The 18156-nt window shown below is 35.0% G+C and overlaps 2 protein-coding genes across 2 annotated transcripts; one reads left to right on the top strand and one right to left on the bottom strand.

Annotated features, from left to right (window-relative positions):
- The first annotated feature begins 357 nt into the window (after nucleotides 1–357).
- LOC111088269 lies at nucleotides 358–7677 on the top strand. The gene is made up of 4 exons (XM_022397889.1): nucleotides 358–1513; nucleotides 4107–4175; nucleotides 7137–7226; nucleotides 7403–7677. The coding sequence occupies exons 1-4, from the start codon at nucleotides 482–484 to the stop codon at nucleotides 7523–7525; spliced, it is 1314 nt and encodes a 437-aa protein (XP_022253597.1). The 5' UTR covers nucleotides 358–481; the 3' UTR covers nucleotides 7526–7677.
- A 3614-nt stretch (nucleotides 7678–11291) lies between these two features.
- LOC106469382 (ubiquinone biosynthesis protein COQ4 homolog, mitochondrial-like) lies at nucleotides 11292–16349 on the bottom strand. The gene is made up of 6 exons (XM_022397891.1): nucleotides 16172–16349; nucleotides 15578–15697; nucleotides 14811–14907; nucleotides 14066–14168; nucleotides 12311–12534; nucleotides 11292–11780 (listed from the first exon to the last, which is right to left on the bottom strand). Exons 1-6 carry the CDS (start codon nucleotides 16347–16349, stop codon nucleotides 11591–11593), a joined length of 912 nt encoding a protein of 303 aa, XP_022253599.1. The 3' UTR covers nucleotides 11292–11590.
- Between the last annotated feature and the right edge of the window lie 1807 nt (nucleotides 16350–18156).

Below are 18156 nucleotides of genomic sequence, written 5' to 3'. Positions count from 1 at the left end.
GTCAACTTCTATTAAGAGTTATTATGGGACGAAACTTATTAATTATTCAGGAACCTCCTACCGTATTAATAATCTCGGAACGATAGTAAATACACCGTCAATACGTCATCCTGTCCACCTGCCTCTGTGAATTTAACTTGTGACAGATAACTTAACGCACCTGCAGCCCAGGAAAATCTGGAATTTCGTGCAGGTGGCATACATGACACAAAAAACATTTCAATACTGTTTTCAAGAAGTTGTCTTTTCTATAATTTTTCACGTGTAGTTTGCTTCTTTCATAGGTTTTCTTGCATAAAAGTAGCTTCGTGTTCAGTGTTTCATTTCGAACTTTGATTCGATTTTTTGTTTAATATATATATATTTCTAGACCTTAGATTTACCGTTGCCTTACTGTGGTACGGTGTTGTTGAAACAACACACACCTGCTTGACGTTTCCTTCCCAAATTTCGACATTCATATTAGTAGCTTGAGTACAGCATGCAACCAAAGATCCAGAGCCAAGCTGAGCTGCCGATGGCTGCGTACAGAAGAAAGACCCACTCTATCAACATGAATGAAGATTCTATTCCGGCTGCTGATGTACTACCTTTAATAATGGAAAACAGAGAAGCGACTGCAAAACAGAGCCAGTTCTATCTAGCATTTCGTCTGCTTGCTTTTGCAGCGAAAGTTTGTGGCCTTCTTCCATTGGGAGACGTTCTCACTTATGATGTTAACAGTTTGTATTTCCTGTGGAATTCGTTTTCTTTCTTGTATTCTTGTAGCGTCGTTGTCTGCCATTTTATTTTAGGTTCTATACACATCTATCTCAATGCCCATTTTATGTTTTATACAGATCAACAGAGTGCTCTTGTGACATCGGTACTGACCAGTGTCCAATACATTCTTCCGTTTCTAAGCAGTCTAACTATGATCAGTGCGACTTCTCAGTTTCCCAGATATTGTCAGAAGTGGCTAAAAGTGGAACGTCGGGTGGGGCTTCACGTGCATGCTGTCAGCCTTCATCGATACGCTATCAACTTGCTCTTTTGTCCTCTAATGTTCTTCACGGTCCCTCTTGTCTTACGTAGTGTTGCTGACGGCTTGAGTTGGAGTTTTTGGAAAGTTCTACTGTTCTTCGCTAACCTGTACACCATCACAGCCATTTTCATCCCTTTCTGCGTGTTATTATTTCTCTGTTTGGCTCTAAGGCTTAGCTTCAACAAGTTTACTGAGATCCTGGATACCACCTTACTGGCCTCCAAAGAAGACATCAGTACAGAAGTCGAGGGACTCAGAAGAGACCACGCCTTCTTATGTAATCTAGCTCGGGAAACCGACGCCATGTTTAGTACCTTGGTGTTTGTAGCTGTGCCGAGTGTTCTGTGCTGCTTCGTGGGTCAGCTGTGCTTTGCACCCCAGTCACCAGAAAAGAGTATCTTACACTTAACTGCCGAAGTCTTTGAAATTGTACTGGTTGTCATCTTCTGTTTGGCCCTAGTTCTAGCAGCAGACGACGTCACTAAACTGGTAAATATTTTTGAAATATATATAAAAAAATTATAACACACGTATCAACACTTAAAAGTTAAATTGTTACAGTCAAAATATAAATCCAAGCAAAGTGAAATATCAAAAATGCTCTAACATAAGTTAAATGTTCACTACCAATCAATAAGAGTTTTGAAAGACAACTAACGTCAAATTTCGCTTTTTCACAAATTGAATAAATAGCTTAAAGCTAATGGTGAATAACGCCGCGACCATTTTACCCTCACACGTTGGGAGAAACTATTGAAATGGTTGTTAACTTCAGAGCTGTTAAAACATTTGTCAAACAACTGATTGTTAACTTCAATGTTGTTAAAGCACTTGTCAAACAACTGATTGTTAACTTTATTACTGTTAAAGCACTTGTCAAACAACTGATTGTTAGCTTTATTACTGTTAAAGCACTTGTCAAACAACTGATTGTTAGCTTTATTACTGTTAAAGCACTTGTCAAACAACTGATTGTTAACTTTATTACTGTTAAAGCACTTGTCAAACAACTGATTGTTAGCTTTATTACTGTTAAAGCACTTGTCAAACAACTGATTGTTAGCTTTATTACTGTTAAAGCACTTGTCAAACAACTGATTGTTAACTTTATTACTGTTAAAGCACTTGTCAAACAAGTTTTTCTTAACTTCAGTACAGTTCTAAGGATTGTTTTATCTAACGAATGTTATTTCTGACAAACAAAGTAAACTGCTAGTAAGATATAAATTTATAATACGTCTCACCCCCCCCCTCTGTTTTTACACAAATGTTTGACCAATCTTGTGTGAGAGTTGACAGTGTTCTTTCACTTTCGGATCAGCGTTAACTAACCGTCGATAGTTCCCATAGTAACCTGAAAATGTTCTTTCACTTTCGGATCATTGTTAACTAACCATTGACAGTTTCCATAGTAACCTGAAAATGTTCTTTCACTTTCGGATCATTGTTAACTAACCATTGACAGTTTCCATAGTAACCTGAAAATGTTCTTTCACATTCGGATCATTGTTAACTAACCATTGATAGTTCCCATAGTAACCTGAAAATGTTCTTTCACTTTCGGATCATTGTTAACTAACCATTGACAGTTTCCATAGTAACCTGAAAATGTTCGTTCACATTCGGATCAGAGTTAACTAACTATTGATAGTTCCCATAGTAACCTCATTTTTTATGATAGAGGTAATTGCCAGAATAATAAAATAACTTCCAGATGATAACGGGGTTTTCATAGTAACTCTTATATCCCAAGGTTTAGGAAATCCACGGAACTGTTTCCAGATGATAACGGGGTTTTCATAGTAACTCTTATATCCCAAGGTTTAGGAAATCCACGGAACTGTTTCCAGATGATAACGGGATTTTCATAGTAATTCTTATACCCCAAGGTTTAGGACATCCACGGAACTGTTTCCAGATGATAACGGGGTTTTCAGAGTAACCTCTTATATCCCAAGGTTTAGGAAATCCACGGAACTGTTTCCAGATGATGAGGGAGGTTTTCATAGTAATTCTTATATTCCAAGGTTTAGGAAATCCACGGAACTGTATACAGTTTCCAGATGATAACGGGGTTTTCAGAGTAACCTCTTATATCCCAAGGTTTAGGAAATCCACGGAACTGTTTCCAGATGATGAGGGAGGTTTTCATAGTAACCTCTTATTTTTCCTGGTTGATTAAATATATATATATATATATATATTTAAATATAATAATTTACAATTTACATAGCACAGATATATCCACAAGCTTTGGATTGGATAAAGAAAACTTGATAAGCTAGCCAAAATTTCACATACCTACCTCTAATAGGCTTTTTGTAAGTCTGGTATGATGTAACTTCCTCTATAGTATGACGTAACTTCCTCTAACTCACGTCACAAACAGTTTACAGAGCTTATTCTATTTCAAAAAAATCGTATCCTCGACATGAAATAACACACCGTGGGTCTTTTTAATTCTTACATCATCAAAACATTTTAATTATAGGACTATTTCATATAACATTGTACGCAGAACTTTAGTTAATATGATATTGTTCGTAGGACTATTAGTTAATATGATATTGTACGTAGGACTTTATTTCATATAACATTGTACGTAGGACTATTAGTTAATATAACATTGTTAATATGATATTGTACGTAGGACTATTAGTTAATATGATATTGTACGTAGGACTATTAGTTAATATATAACATTGTACGTAGGACTATTAGTTAATATGATATTGTACGGAGGACTTTTAGTTGATATGATATTCCACGTAGGACTTTATTTCATATAACATTGTACGTAGGATTATTAGTTAATATGATATTGTACGTAGGACTATTAGTTAATATGATATTGTACGTAGGACTATTAGTTAATATGATATTGTACGTAGGACTATTAGTTAATATAACATTGTACGTAGGACTATTAGTTAATATAACATTGTACGTAGGACTATTAGTTAATATGATTTTGTACGTAGGACTATTAGTTAATATGACATCGTAAGTAACCTCAGAAGGTAAGATCCAAGCAAAGTTTTAAAGTAAAATAACAAATAATTGAACTTTTTTTCTTTTCCAGAGTACTGATTGCTTACCCTGTCTTCATAAAGTCAGGACCCTTAATGTTTGTCCAAACAGCAAATTTGAGGTAAGCTTAAAGCAATACACGTCTTCTAGTTACACAAACCATACACGTTCTTTGTACTTATGAAAGAAATACATATTTCTTGTACCTATCAAGCTCTTCCATTATCCCCAATTACTTCTACAGCTACCCCAAGGGGGTTCGTATCTGAAAATCAATCCCATTAAGACACCCGCTCGTGGTATCTGAGCACCCGTGTCACGTTATAAGCTTCTATTCCGCTAACTTGTGATAGGGGGGTATAAACACAGTTTCAGACATCGCCCCCCAGAATCCACTGTGATCTACAGAAATTGTGTTTCTTATAATTTACTGTGAAGCTACAGGAATTATGTTACTCACAGTTTTCTGTGAAGCTACAATAATTCTGTTTCTCACAGTTTTCTGTGAAGCTACAATAATTCTGTTTCTCACAGTTTTCTGTGAAGCTACAATAATTCTGTTTCTCATAGTTTAGTGTGCAACTACAGGAATTCTGTTTCTCAGAGTTTACTCTAAAGCTACAGGAATACTGTTTCTCACAATTTACTGTGAAGCTATAAGACTTCTGTTTCTCATAGTTTACTGTGCAACTACAGGAATTGTGTTTCTCACAGTTTTGTGGGAAGATACAGAGTTAAATTTTGGTGGAACTGTGAAATACAGTCTTGGCCAAAATGTTTGCATATTTTGTAACAAATAATATGATCATAATTATTCTGGTGGATTACAAATACACTAGGTGCTATCAAACTGAGAAATGCATGATATATTAAACATCTACATGTGTAATTTGTATAATGAGACAAGTTCTATGGACATCATGAACGATTCATTAGAACAGCAAACAATTTTATCAGACACCTTTAGAAAGATGTTTAATTCACCTATCACAAAACTGATATGATGACAAAATACAACATTAAATTATTATAAATAGCGTCTGTGACCTTATATGAGTTCATATTAAACATTAAGTACTTGGTTGGTCCTCCTCGTACTCCAATAACCTCTGAAAGGCAACGTGGCATGTTGTCGATGAGGTTAGTGGTGTAATCCACCCAAAATTCATCTCAACTTGTCACTAGAAGGCGCTGTAACTGAGCTACATACCTAGTTTAGTTTCGTAGTTACCAATTTTCCGTCTCTGTTCTGCCCAACAGTTCTCAAAGGGATTACAATCTGGAACTTTGCTAGCCATGGCAATCTTGTAACGTCCTTCCGGTCGAGATAATCCTGGGCAATATGTGCACTGTGCGCAATAGCATTGTCATCCTTGAACACAAAGTTATTGTCAAACCTTGCCCTAAGATAGGGCAGACATATCGTATCCATGATGCCTGTAGGAGACACCATTGACGTTTTCCTGAAGGATATGAAGAGAAGTTTTTCCACCATGATGAATAGCTGCCGAAACATGTACTGCACCACCTCCTGTGTGTTCCCTGTGGGAAAGACAGTCTTCCCTCAGCTGGTCTTTAGGCAAACGGTGAACACGAATCCTATCATCAGCCTTAACAAGCCGGAAACAGGACTCATCTGAAAGATGACATGTCACCAGTGTCCTAACTGTAAGTTGGCATGATGTCTTGCCCAACTAACATGGTGACGGCAGTGAATTCTGGTTAATATCGGTTTACAGACAGCCCTTCTTGCAAAATAGCATTGTTTGGCCAGTCCCCTATTCACCTTCCTACTGTATACGCTGGAATGAATGTTTTCACTCCATTTCTGTCGTAAGGTGTTGCAAGACTTCTTTCGATTTTGATGTGTTGATCTGATCAAAACTTGGTCATCTCGTCAATGATTTTTCAGAGTCTACCATTGGACTTTCCTTGAACAACATTCCCTGTAGTCCGATGACGTTCCAGGATTCTGGATACAGTACATTGGGGGTACTCTACTATTCTGGAAATGTCAATTTGCTTCACACCATTTCTGAAAGTTGCACAAACTAACGATAGGCCTAATTTTACAAATAAATAATGCCTCAGTAGAGATTCCACTTACTTGCTAATTTTCTCATGCATACGGTATTTCTCGTATCTATAGTACTTCATTGAAAGCAGAAACTCAAATTTTACAGCCCTTAATAACTAATGAACTTACTGGATGACTTAATAATTAATGAAATATTATAACAAACACGCTAAGCGATCAACAACCTCCCCTAGTCCTGTCTAACTCATAGTTACCTGGCCTAAGAACGCCATGATGTTGCCTGACTCAGGTTTTATATCATTCAATTTGGTTCCTACTCTTTCATAGTAGTTCTAGCTATTATTTTTTCACACTTTCTCCCACTTGGCGTTAAACCTTCCCTCTAGCAAAGAATACGAACAGAATGTCAAATATAAGAATAATATCACCTTAACAATACTGTCGTAAGTTGCATTTTTAATGTTTTAATTTAGTTGTTAGCTAGGGGCGCATCAGATGAATACAAGTAAGTCCTAGATTACTTAGTAACGTTAGTGATTGAAAGACTTTAAGGAGTGTCTAAAAACAAGGCTGCATTATAAATACGACAATAGATGAAGTATTTGGATCCGTGTTAATTATCAGATACTCGATCGATTTGTCATGAAATTGTACAAATAAATTTATTTGTACGTTAGTCACAGTACCATTAGCGAGGCATTTTCGTTAAGTATCAATTGTAAACCTATGTCCACAAGTTACAACAGTGTTATGGTGTGAACGCCTTTTACAAACTGGACAAGCATGATTATAATTAATCATACTGCTTATAAGACATTATGTTAGGCCTATTATGTTTTTAGCACAACATTATTGATTTAGTCTCTTGTGGTTTTTCAAGGATAAGAGGAATGTATAATAATTGTATTTCAACTACACTGTATTTTCGCTCAATCCAGAGCTCTTCAGGCCGGCTGGGATATAACGAACACAGTAATGGTCGGAATATCATTTATATAGGCCATTTTTTACAACAACAATTGTTATGGTTATCAACCTTTTCAGATTCAACTATTGACCCTCGAGGTCCAGGAGTCATCGGTGAAGTTCAGTGGGCAGAGGTTTTTTTATCTTCACAGAGAGTTGCTGACCAAGGTAAGATGGTTATTTTATTCTATATTTAATAAGAGTTTATTATCAATGTAAAAACTGTCATTTTATTATATTTTCATAGATAGTTATTAGCAAGACTATCCCACGTTATCGTTTCTTCTAAGTGGCTGTACTTTGTGAAACAATATTGAATTTTTATGAAACTTTGTTTCTTACAGGTGGCTGTGTTTGGTTTCATGATGATCTTGGTGAAATCTGGTGTTTTCAATTGTCTTATTACTGGTAATTCATCTTTGACAACCAGGCTAGCAGCAACTAATAAGCCTATCACAGAACAATGAGTTCATGCAGTACTATGCAGTTTGCACTGTGTGGTGTTGGTTGCATTAACATGCCACATCAAAGGTTGCAGTTTTCATTCATCACTTTAAATCCCAGTAAGATAACTTCCAACATATTCTCATTCGATAACTTTATTATCAAGAGTTTGATTTGTGTTAGATAAAACTTCAATATTGTGTTGTGTTTTAACAAGTATAATAAAACATATATTCAAAATAAATTTCTATTTATGATTCGCTTGTTTGCTTTTGAATTTCGCGCAAAGCTACACGATGACTATCTACGCTAGCCGTCCCTAATTTAGCAGTGAAATACTAGAGGGAAGGCAGCTATTTATCACCACCCACCGCCAACTTTTCGGCTATTCTTTTACCAATGAATAGTGGAATTGACCGGAACGTTATAATGCCCCCACGGCTGAAAGTAACTAGTCAACACCACCTATCGCCAAATCTTGTGATGTCGAATTGTGGAGTTTGACAGTCACTCCTATAAAGCAGCCATGATCCCCAAAGTGTGGATCACAATGTTTTGTTTGTAATGTAACACGAACAATGGAGCTTCAGATTGATCATCTAGCTCACTAACTCCTGAGCCATAGAAAAGGAGAGAGTTTGGTAAATATTAATATAGCTTGAATATACAGAACGAGGGAGAAATTAACAAATAATGTTTATTATAACAGAGAAATACAAAAAGTGGGAGAGGTTGGTTTAAATTTGGCATAGGCTTAAAACAATTAAGTGAGCAAAAAATATATGAATCTTATATCTCGAAGTTATTTTTGAAAAATAAGGTTTAACGGTTAATAGATGTTAAAGTCCTGTCAACAATTCCAAGAATAGCTTTTCCATAAGAAGTAACATTAATTATAATTTATCAAAAGGCTAAACTCAAAACTAAATTACCAATATTATCAAATACTTATCAGTGAAATGTTTCTCATTTTATTTAGTGACACGTTTTTATCTTGATAAAAACAAATATTTGTCAACTAAAACATTCACTAGTTAGTCTCGATCAGGAAAAACGTTAATAGACCTTAACGTGACATACAAGTGTTTAGACTACTAGAAAGTCAGATGTAGGTTCAAGTGAAATTAAAGCAAGTGTTTTATCAAGAGAACAAAATTCACCAAATGCTCAATAGGTTGGTCCCTTGGTCTAACCTTGTGTTGAATAAGAAATGTTGACTGGTATTCCAAATTTAGTAAGTATATCTACATGAAACGTGGCAGATTTTTAATAAAATGTACAAGTCTGGTTTACCCCAAAAACAGATTCTTTAACAAATAATTTCAAAATAACTTACAGTAAAGATTAGCCAGTCTTGTTGAATATTTTTAGTAACAAGGCATTAGCAGAGTGATTACTAAGATATCTTAAACGAACACGTTATCCAGTATGCTGTTTGATTCCAACCTGACCCTTTCTAAGCATTATAGTGTATTTGTGTGTGTGTTTTCTTCTAGCAAAGCCACATCAGGCTATCTGCCGTGTCCACCAAGGGGAATCGAACCCTTGATATTAGTGTTGTAAGTCCGGAGACTTACCGCTGTCCCACCAGGGGTCAAGCATTATTGTCTTTATAATTTAGTCTTAATATAATTAATATATAATTTGCATCTTAATATAATTCTGCATGTTCTTTATTAAAATTAATCTGAAACGAAAAACATTAACTTTGATTTTTAAAAATCTCAGTTAATTATTTCTGCCCTCGAGCCTATTATTTCACCAAACAAAATCGCTACTATATTCTCACTGACAAAAGTCGTTTATGGTGAAAATGTCAATACCAACTTAGCTCCAAATTAATTTCATATACCTGTAACAGTTTAATAAACAGCGAAGTATATTCAGTCTCTTGGGAAAGTTATCGCAACTTAAAACCTTTAAGAACTGATTGATAAGTTCGTCAATAAATAAAAGACAGTAGCAACTAACTGCCCCACTACTGCCATCTAGGTTATAAAGTGAAAACTTAACTGATGAACGTAACATGCACAATACTTTTTAATGGCATAAAAAGTGTTAAAACTACTGATTGAGAAAACAAAGACTACTGCTTTTAATTAAATAGTAATAGGATCAAGGATCACACAGTTTTCAATTGTTAAGCAATTAATTTAGAAGTAGCATTCTCACAACTTGATTGTTGGGCCAACAACATATATGAACATTTTTATTTCAAGGCATTAAAACTAGTAATACTCATCAGTTCCTTCTACATTTACCCCTGACGAAAGTGCTCGTTTTTTATTTGTTTTTTCAACTTCTTTGGATCTAATATTTTACTTAAATTGATGAAGTTCATAGTTTGGAAATTTATGTTTCTTATTACAAATGAACTAGAAATTTCTTTACTGTTTCATACCTGGATAAGATCAAGTAAGTCACACGTTAATGTAAAAACAATAAAACGAGTCATTAAAAGAAGTTTCAATAACTAGTTATCATTCGTTTCTTTCCATAAAATTGTTTAATGATTCATACTTTAAAGTTAACATTTTCCTCCACTGATGAAAATGTATTTCCAATAGATACCTCCTCTCTCGAGGTAGGTGATCCTCTGCCTAGCACAGATGTCACCAGTTGTTGGATAAGGTCAAACTACCACTAATACTAATACGTATTATGGGATTCCTTCATGTTTTCCCACTTTTTATTTTTGCGACACAGTTATAAAAGAGCAAAGAGTGTACCTGGATCAGATGTGGTGTGGTCTCCCACTGGGTTATAATATTTTCTTTTTTGGTTCTATACCCCCATGGTCTCTCTTTGGGCACTTCCTAGAGGGGGATAATATTTTCACCGGCCCTCCACCAGTTCAATGTGGGATTCTAGCTACTTTTTCTTTTTGGTTCTATACCTCATGGTCTCTCTTTAGGCGCTTCCTCGAGGGGGATAATATTTTCACCGGCCCTCCACCACTCTTTGGGCACTTCCTAGAGGGGGATAATATTTTCACCGGCCTTCCACCAGTTCAATGTGGGATTCTAGCTACTTTTTTCTTTTTGGTTCTATACCTCATGGTCTCTCTTTGGGCAATTCCTCGGGGGGGATAATATTTTCACCGGCCCTCCACCAGTTCAATGTGGGATTCTAGCTACTTTTTTCTTTTTGGTTCTATACCTCATGGTCTCTCTTTGGGCGCTTCCTCGAGGGGGATAATATTTTCACCGGCCCTCCACCAGTTCAATGTGGGATTCTAGCTACTTTTTTCTTTATGGTTCTATAACGGTGGGAAATGTGAGGGGAGGGAAATACATTTTCAGTTTAGGAAAATATTAATTTCCAATAGAATATCTTACCTCCTATCACAAAGTAGCTAGAATCCCACATTGAACTGGTGGAGGGCCGGTGAAAATATTATCCCCCTCGAGGAAGCGCCCAAAGAGAGACCATGGGGAACCTCCCCCAGTTTCGGTGACATGTGGTGTAGGTCCTATGACCAAACTCGAAGTGATAGACTAGTGCACTGGTTATGATAGGGGTTGTGTCATGCTCCTATCGGTGGAGAGGTGCTGCATAATCATTTACATGTGGATACGTAGAAGGGGGAGGTGGAAGGCTAGTAACGAGCATTGGAAATATGCACCAATAGGGAACAGTACTAATTGAGAAAAGCTATTTTGTGAGAGGAGAGAAGATTTAGTATTGGAAATTCTAGTTTACCAAGGAGGAAAAAAATCGAAGCCGATCCTGCTAATGTATTCAAATGTTTGTTTTATCAGTTCCGAAAATATCAAATTTTTGGTCATCTTAGATCTTTCCTTCTCTTTTATCAACTATTAAAAACTTCAATATTTTTCATTGCATAGTATGTTCGTTTACTGTTCAAGACATCTTGTTCAGTACCTCTTCAAAAAGTTTTTAGCTTTTTTATCTGGATTCTAACATACACACACACACGAGATAAAATAATAACTCATTAAATTTGACTTAAGACACTGTTCACTATATGCAATATTGCCTTCTTTTTTTTTTTACAAAAATCTAAAATATTTCACTAATTGTTGATTTGTCTTCTTTCATTCTGAAACCATAAACATAATTTAACTTCAACTAATAATCTGAGCTTTTTTTAAAGTTTTTGGTATACTGGGTGGAGCTTCAATGTTAAACTCTGTCCGTAGCTCATCCAAAGGTTGTTCCCATCTCCGTTCAAAGTAAATGTTCATTAGAAACTTGGACTTAAACCCACATCGAATGGCCCAAGGGAGATACGTAGAGGTGTATTGTTGTCTCTGCCTAAAGTATTAAAATACAGATAAATCACTACACTTATAACACGAGTAATTAACACATAAAACTGAGAGAGGTGATCTATAAATACAACACATAGAACTTACTGTTCACATAAACATTTTTAAAATGGTTAATTATCAAATAAAACAAAATGTAGTTCACATTAACTATTACTTCACCTGACTTCTCATGCTTTACCTTAGGTGAACTAAAAATTTAAAGTAATTACAATTTTCTGGTTAATTTAGCAGTGTGACAGTTCCCATAAAGGGTTATTCAAATAAGGAAACTAAGCTCAAGATAATATATAAGCTGGTTTCAAATTGCAGCATTCTACACACGTATAAAATCAAGATCGTATTCCTTAAATATGATCTTTATGTTTCATTATTATTTTCATTTGTATAAGTACCCGATAGTAAGTTTGTGTACAAACTCATATTACAAACAATTGAGTGACTACTACAACCCCTAATATCTCTAAACATCAGGTAAGGAATGACCAACTTGTTTTCGTCCATTACTTCACATACCCTTTCTTGAACCTGATTGGCCCAAACACTGCAGCTCCTACGCACATGGGAAGACCCGTTTGAATAGCCTCCACCCACTTTACAGCCACTTCACCCTGCATGTTGGTAGGCATTCCCAAAATAGTGTGTACTAAATCATGAACTTCTCGATAACGTTGCATAACGTAAGCTAAATTGCGGTCATCCACAAACTGGACAGGCAGACGAGAATCTGGACTAACACCCTAGATATAAACGTTCAAATAAAAATGTACAGGTGCTGGCAAGTATTAACATATGTCTCAGAACAACCAGAAAAATGTATACAAGTAAAGAAGAAAACTATAAACACTTGAGTCTACATTAGCATTCTCACCTGATGGAGGCTAATTTACCTGTAAACACTCTTGATCCTGTATCCCTTGTATCCTGGCTGATGTGATCTACATTAGCATTCTCACCTGATGGAAGCTAATTTACCTGTAAACACTCTTGATCCTGTATCCCTTGTATCCTGGCTGATGTGATCCACATTAGCATAACTTACCGATGTTACCTGTAGACACTTTTCATCCTGTATCCTGGCTGATGTGATCCACATCAGCATATCTTACCGATGTTATCTGTAGACACTTTTCATCCTGTATCCCTTGTATCCTGGCTGATGTGATCCACATCAGTATAACTTATCGATGTTGCCTGTAGACACTTTTCATCCTGTATCCCTTGTATCCTGGCTGATGTGATCCACATCAGTATAACTTATCAATGTTGCCTGTAGACACTTTTCATTCTGTATCCCTTGTATCCTGGCTGATGTGCTCCACATCAGTATAACTTACCAATGTTGCCTGTAGACACTTTTCATCCTGTATCCATTCTTGTATTCTATCTGATACTTATACTTTTAAAACTAAAAACTTTGATGTTAACTAAGGAACTGTATATCTTGTGTACAGTATTACAACATACATAACGATGTTAACTAACTGTAGATTTGATGTACAGTATTACAACATACATAACGATGTTAACTAACTGTATATCTTGTGTACAGTATTACAACATACATAACGATGGTAACTAACTATATCTTGTGTACAGTATTACAACATACATAATGATACATCCCAATGTTAAGCAACAGTAAATAGAATGTATCTCCTTGTACAGATCATTTGAAACTTCAAAAGACTGATAAATTAAACAGAGGAAATCCACACTGAGCTATTAATCTTGTATTCTTGTAAGTTCATGATTAGTACAAGTTCAAAATAAAAAAACTCTTGAACAGGTATGTTTACACACAGCCAAGTAATAGGAACACTAAGAATATATAGGATCATCTTCACACTTAGAATCACTTGTAAAATGAAAATATTTTTAGATTCAATGAAATATAATAAAGACAGATTAATGGGAACCAAAACAAGTTTGACTAAAGCCTTTAACCGAGTTTTGATTTAACCAGGACAACTCTAAACCATAAAAAAATAGAGAGAGATAAATATATTGAAATAGGTTAAAACCAGTGGTTCTATATGGATCCTTCAACAACTAAAGATAATCTCACATACTCCAATGCTAACATAAGTCTACCCATTGAACTTGATCCTACAGTATCACCAAATATAAAATGAAGTTAATTTAATACAGCATTATTCTTTGGTTTTTCATAATTATGATATGGAACCCTCAATCTTTACTATCACAGACCCTTTGTGGGTTACATACCAGGAGCTGAAACAGTTTGGTATTAATGGATAAAAAACTTACATTTTCTGTCAGAAACCTATAATATGCATGGCCAAGAGTATCTTGCGGAAATTTCTTCAGTTTCTCAATGTTAACTGTTTTACTGTTGATTCGTGGTCTTTCCCTGTAAACATACAAAACAGCCATCCTTAAAATCTGTAAATAACATAGAGGAAAATTTATTTTTAACATTACATTTTTGTTTATATTCAGTGACTAAATGTTTGTTTTAGGAGTGCCTAAAGTGATCCCAAAACTTTCTATTTGGATTAGTTTCTCAAACAGAAATCTACAATACCTCCATCTAAACTCTTTCTTGTTTAGATCCTCTAACAAGTAAATGTTTGAAATACATAGATCATAGTTGATAATTACGTTTTCAGTGTAAACTTTATTATATCAATGTTGGTATAGTTTTGATATATATAAATGTTAACTGTTAATATGGGACTTTTGAATATTGTTGAATAATAAAACAACCTTACAGTAGAAGTAAGATAAGTCTACCCATACATAACCTTCTTACCCACCAGACATGGGAATATACTAACCTTCTTATCCACCAGACATGGGAATATACTAGCCTTCTTATCCACCAGACATGGGAATATACTAACCTTCCTATCCACCAGACATGGGAATATCTTAACCTTCCTATACAACAGGCCTGAGAATATCTTAACCTTCCTATCCACCAGACATGGGAATATCTTAACCTTCCTATACAACAGACCTGAGAATATCTTAACCTTCCTATACAACAGACCTGAGAATATCTTGTCCTTCTGAATCAGCTTCCATCTTCTGCTTTATTTGAGGTAGAGCCATCATTCCTGTTGTTTCTCCCATAACTGCCACCATGTCTAGTTTTCATACAGCAAAAATAAGAAAATTCCAGAAATTTAGAAACTTAAAAAAAAATTAAAAAGGTAATATTCTATCTTAGATAAAAGTCAATACCATTCTCTGCCTATACCACAACTGTGTCTCACGAAGACCATTAAGTTTTAGGCATCAGTTCAATATTAGTTAAATGTAGGCTTAAGTACTCGGTTCAGCGCTAGTAGGATGAAGGATTAAGTACTCGGTTCAAAGTTAGTTAGATGTATACTTAATTACTCAGTTTGATGTTAATAAGATATAGGCTTAAGTACTTGGTTCAACATTAGTACGATATAAGCTTAATTATTCGGTTCAATGTTAGTAAGATGTAGGCTTAAGTATTTGGTTCAACTTTATTAAGATATAGGCTACATTACTCAATTCAACGTTTGTTAAATGTAGGCTTCATTACTCAGTGTTAATTAGATGTAGGCTTCAGTACTCAGTTCAACATTATTTAGATGTAGGCTTCAGTACTTGGTCAATGTTAATAAGATATAGGCTTAAGTACTTGGTTCAATATTAGTAAGATGTAGGCTACATTACTCAATTCAACGTTTGTTAAATGTAGGCTTCAGTACTCAGTTCAACATTATTTAGATGTAGGTTTCAGTACTTTGTTCAATGTAGCTAGAAAAAAGCAAGACTTACCTCCTCTGTGAGGATTTGTTAATGCAACTGCTGCCGATCCAACACCAAGAAGAACCTTTTGAAACAAAGATGTGTGTATGTATCCTGGATAGAGTATTTCATCTCCATTATCTTTTTCTTCTTGAGAGTCAATGTTTCATAAAAATATATTCATAAAACAAAACATAACATAAAACTCGTTTTTCACTTACCACTTTCATTTAAATTTGTACTTAATAATTATTATGATTATATGAAATTTACAGGAGACGTTTTGATAAGGTGTACAATACGTTCTTGTACAGTCAGTAAAATATTAACAGTAAATTTCAAGAATTTGGGGAGTTCATAAAGTAAATACATGTGTTATCTATCCCAACCAAACAAAACACATCTATGGTGAAAGTCTTATCCTTAAAAAAGTTTAATGATTTACAATATGAGTAATAGTGTAAAAAATGTTGTACTCATGCAAGTTAACTGTCATACGTTAAACTAACACTAATAATAATATTACAATCACAAGACCCAACTAACATGTAACAACAAGTTATAACTTAACGACGTTACTCAACTTACTGTCGTCAGACTTGAAAAATTTGTTTCAACTCTCACCTGATGAGAGAGAAGCGTCATGAGATGCTGAATTTCTGGTTGAACAGCATCTTATAGAATAGTATGCTAAAAACTTTGGTTTAACTTGAAAATTAAAGACTAGTCTAAATGATAAGATATTCTGAAAACAATCTCTACCACACGTCGCCGACCTACACAAAAAACTTAATACAGCCATCATAATATTAAGCACTGTTAGCGCCACCTTCTGCGACTTCTTAAAAGTATTTGCTTATTCAATTTAATCAGAGTCTAGACAGTTCCTTTGTTAAAAATTTACATGTTTGCTAACTTTGAGTATTCTCAATTTGCTGAAAGAAACAAAAACTCAACTTCCAACTTTCCCAGTGTATTAAAAATCAAACAAGGACATAGTACAATGTTATAATGGGACAATATTTATATTTCAAGAATGCATGTAATTAGATCTATGAAAGTGATATAAAAAATATATTTTCAAATACCCTGAATTCACATACACGCCATGTGGTTGCTATTTGCGTGTTTATTTGTTTTGAATAAATTTTTATCGTTATTGAATCATAGTTTGTAGTTATTGAAATTAATTTTTGCGGGGATCAAACGACAAATTTTAGCGTTGTAAGATCATAAACTTATCGCTAACTCACATTGGGACTGATTTGTTTGCTAGGGTCATGTCATTAGAGACAGATATGTCTTGTTTGTTGAAGTGGGGCATACCACGTCCGCTTTCTACAGAGTTGAATACATTATATTAAAACGATTTTAAGTATGCAATTCAGCAAGTCACGTGCCAACTATAACCAATATAAAGTCATAGACGAATTATATGTATGAGAACTACATTTTAGCGTTGTTCATTCGGTTTGTAGGTAGTGTGACCATGTGAACTGGGAGTCGCTCGACCAGGATAGATTTCTTTGGAGAACGAAGGACCGGCAGGGTTTGGTGACAGCAGAATGTAAACGTCGATTGGTTGCCCTTCCCCTCGATCCTTCCGAGCTGCACGGGGTGCGGTCAACTGAAAACGGGACACCAAGCCATATATGCCGCGAATGTGGTCGAGGCTTCCTGGCTCGGATAGGACTCCTGAGCCATCTCTGTATCCACAGATAGACCAAATGATGTCGTGGTCTTCTTCGAACTTCGAAGGACGAACAACAATTTAAATTGAACATTGTCTCTGATGCAAATCTCGGACGAGCCCCCCAATTTATTATGTTACGTATTAGAATTTCAAATGGTCTGAAATTGAGTTAACTGATAATTTAAATTTAGTAGTTAAGTCCTACTTTAGATTTAGCAGTTGAGTAAAAGCCGTTATATATAGTCAGTTTATGATATTTTCCAACAAGATTGATACACACAGTTTTCTTTGTTAACACAAATACGTTTTAATATACAATACAACAGTGCAATTTACAATAACATTTATTACAAATAGTTATTACAAGCAATTATTTATAAACAAAAGTTTCACAAAGTTACAAGCAATATAAAATCTTCTTTCTAGTCTGAAACTTCTTCGATTTCTTATCGAGAGTTCACGATGAGCGAGTTGATTACAAGTTGACGTAGATATAATTCACTTAACAGGGAGCTGGCTAACTTTGTTCTTCATTATTTATCAGCTACACACGCCGAGTTTTCCTCGATGAATTTATGTAATGTTCTCGTAAAAGTACTAATGTCCAATGAGAATCCACTGAAGTTAAATGATTTATAATGTTCGAACTTTGTAAAGGTTCCTGGTTAAATGTCTAAAGTTTTCCGATTGATAAGCGTTATAACAATCACAGTTATAGCTTCCGAAGTTTATAGCACACTGATTATAGCAAACTAATAATAAATACTCTTTTTGGTTATATTTATAGGCGTGTGGAGGCTTTCTTGAAATTTTAGTTTTACCTAACAATACTGACGCTAACACAAGTATTTACGTACACACATATATTGTTGATTTTTACTCTCAAGAATCTTCTATAACTTTGGAAAATAGGCGG

The sequence above is a fragment of the Limulus polyphemus genome, unplaced genomic scaffold, assembly GCF_000517525.1.
Source record: "Limulus polyphemus unplaced genomic scaffold, Limulus_polyphemus-2.1.2 Scaffold3455, whole genome shotgun sequence".
Taxonomy (NCBI): Eukaryota; Metazoa; Arthropoda; class Merostomata; order Xiphosura; family Limulidae; genus Limulus; species Limulus polyphemus.
Note: the sequence above shows the minus strand (reverse complement) of the source record. Positions and strands in the feature narration are given on the sequence as shown.

Bases quoted from the DNA above. Each gene is read 5' to 3' on its own strand.
- LOC111088269 (XM_022397889.1), top strand. From the start codon at position 482: ATGCAACCAAAGATCCAGAGCCAAGCTGAGCTGCCGATGGCTGCGTAC. The intron at 1,514-4,106 runs GTAAATATTTTT...TTTCTTTTCCAG, and splicing joins CAGACGACGTCACTAAACTG to AGTACTGATTGCTTACCCTG. The intron at 7,227-7,402 runs GTAAGATGGTTA...TGTTTCTTACAG, and splicing joins ACAGAGAGTTGCTGACCAAG to GTGGCTGTGTTTGGTTTCAT.
- LOC106469382 (XM_022397891.1), bottom strand. From the start codon at position 16,349: ATGGCTGTATTAAGTTTTTTGTGTAGGTCGGCGACGTGTGGTAGAGAT. The intron at 15,698-16,171 runs GTGAGAGTTGAA...TTGACTCTCAAG, and splicing joins TGACGCTTCTCTCTCATCAG to AAGAAAAAGATAATGGAGAT. The intron at 14,169-14,810 runs GTCTGTTGTATA...GTATGTTTACAG, and splicing joins GAAGGACAAGATATTCTCAG to GGAAAGACCACGAATCAACA.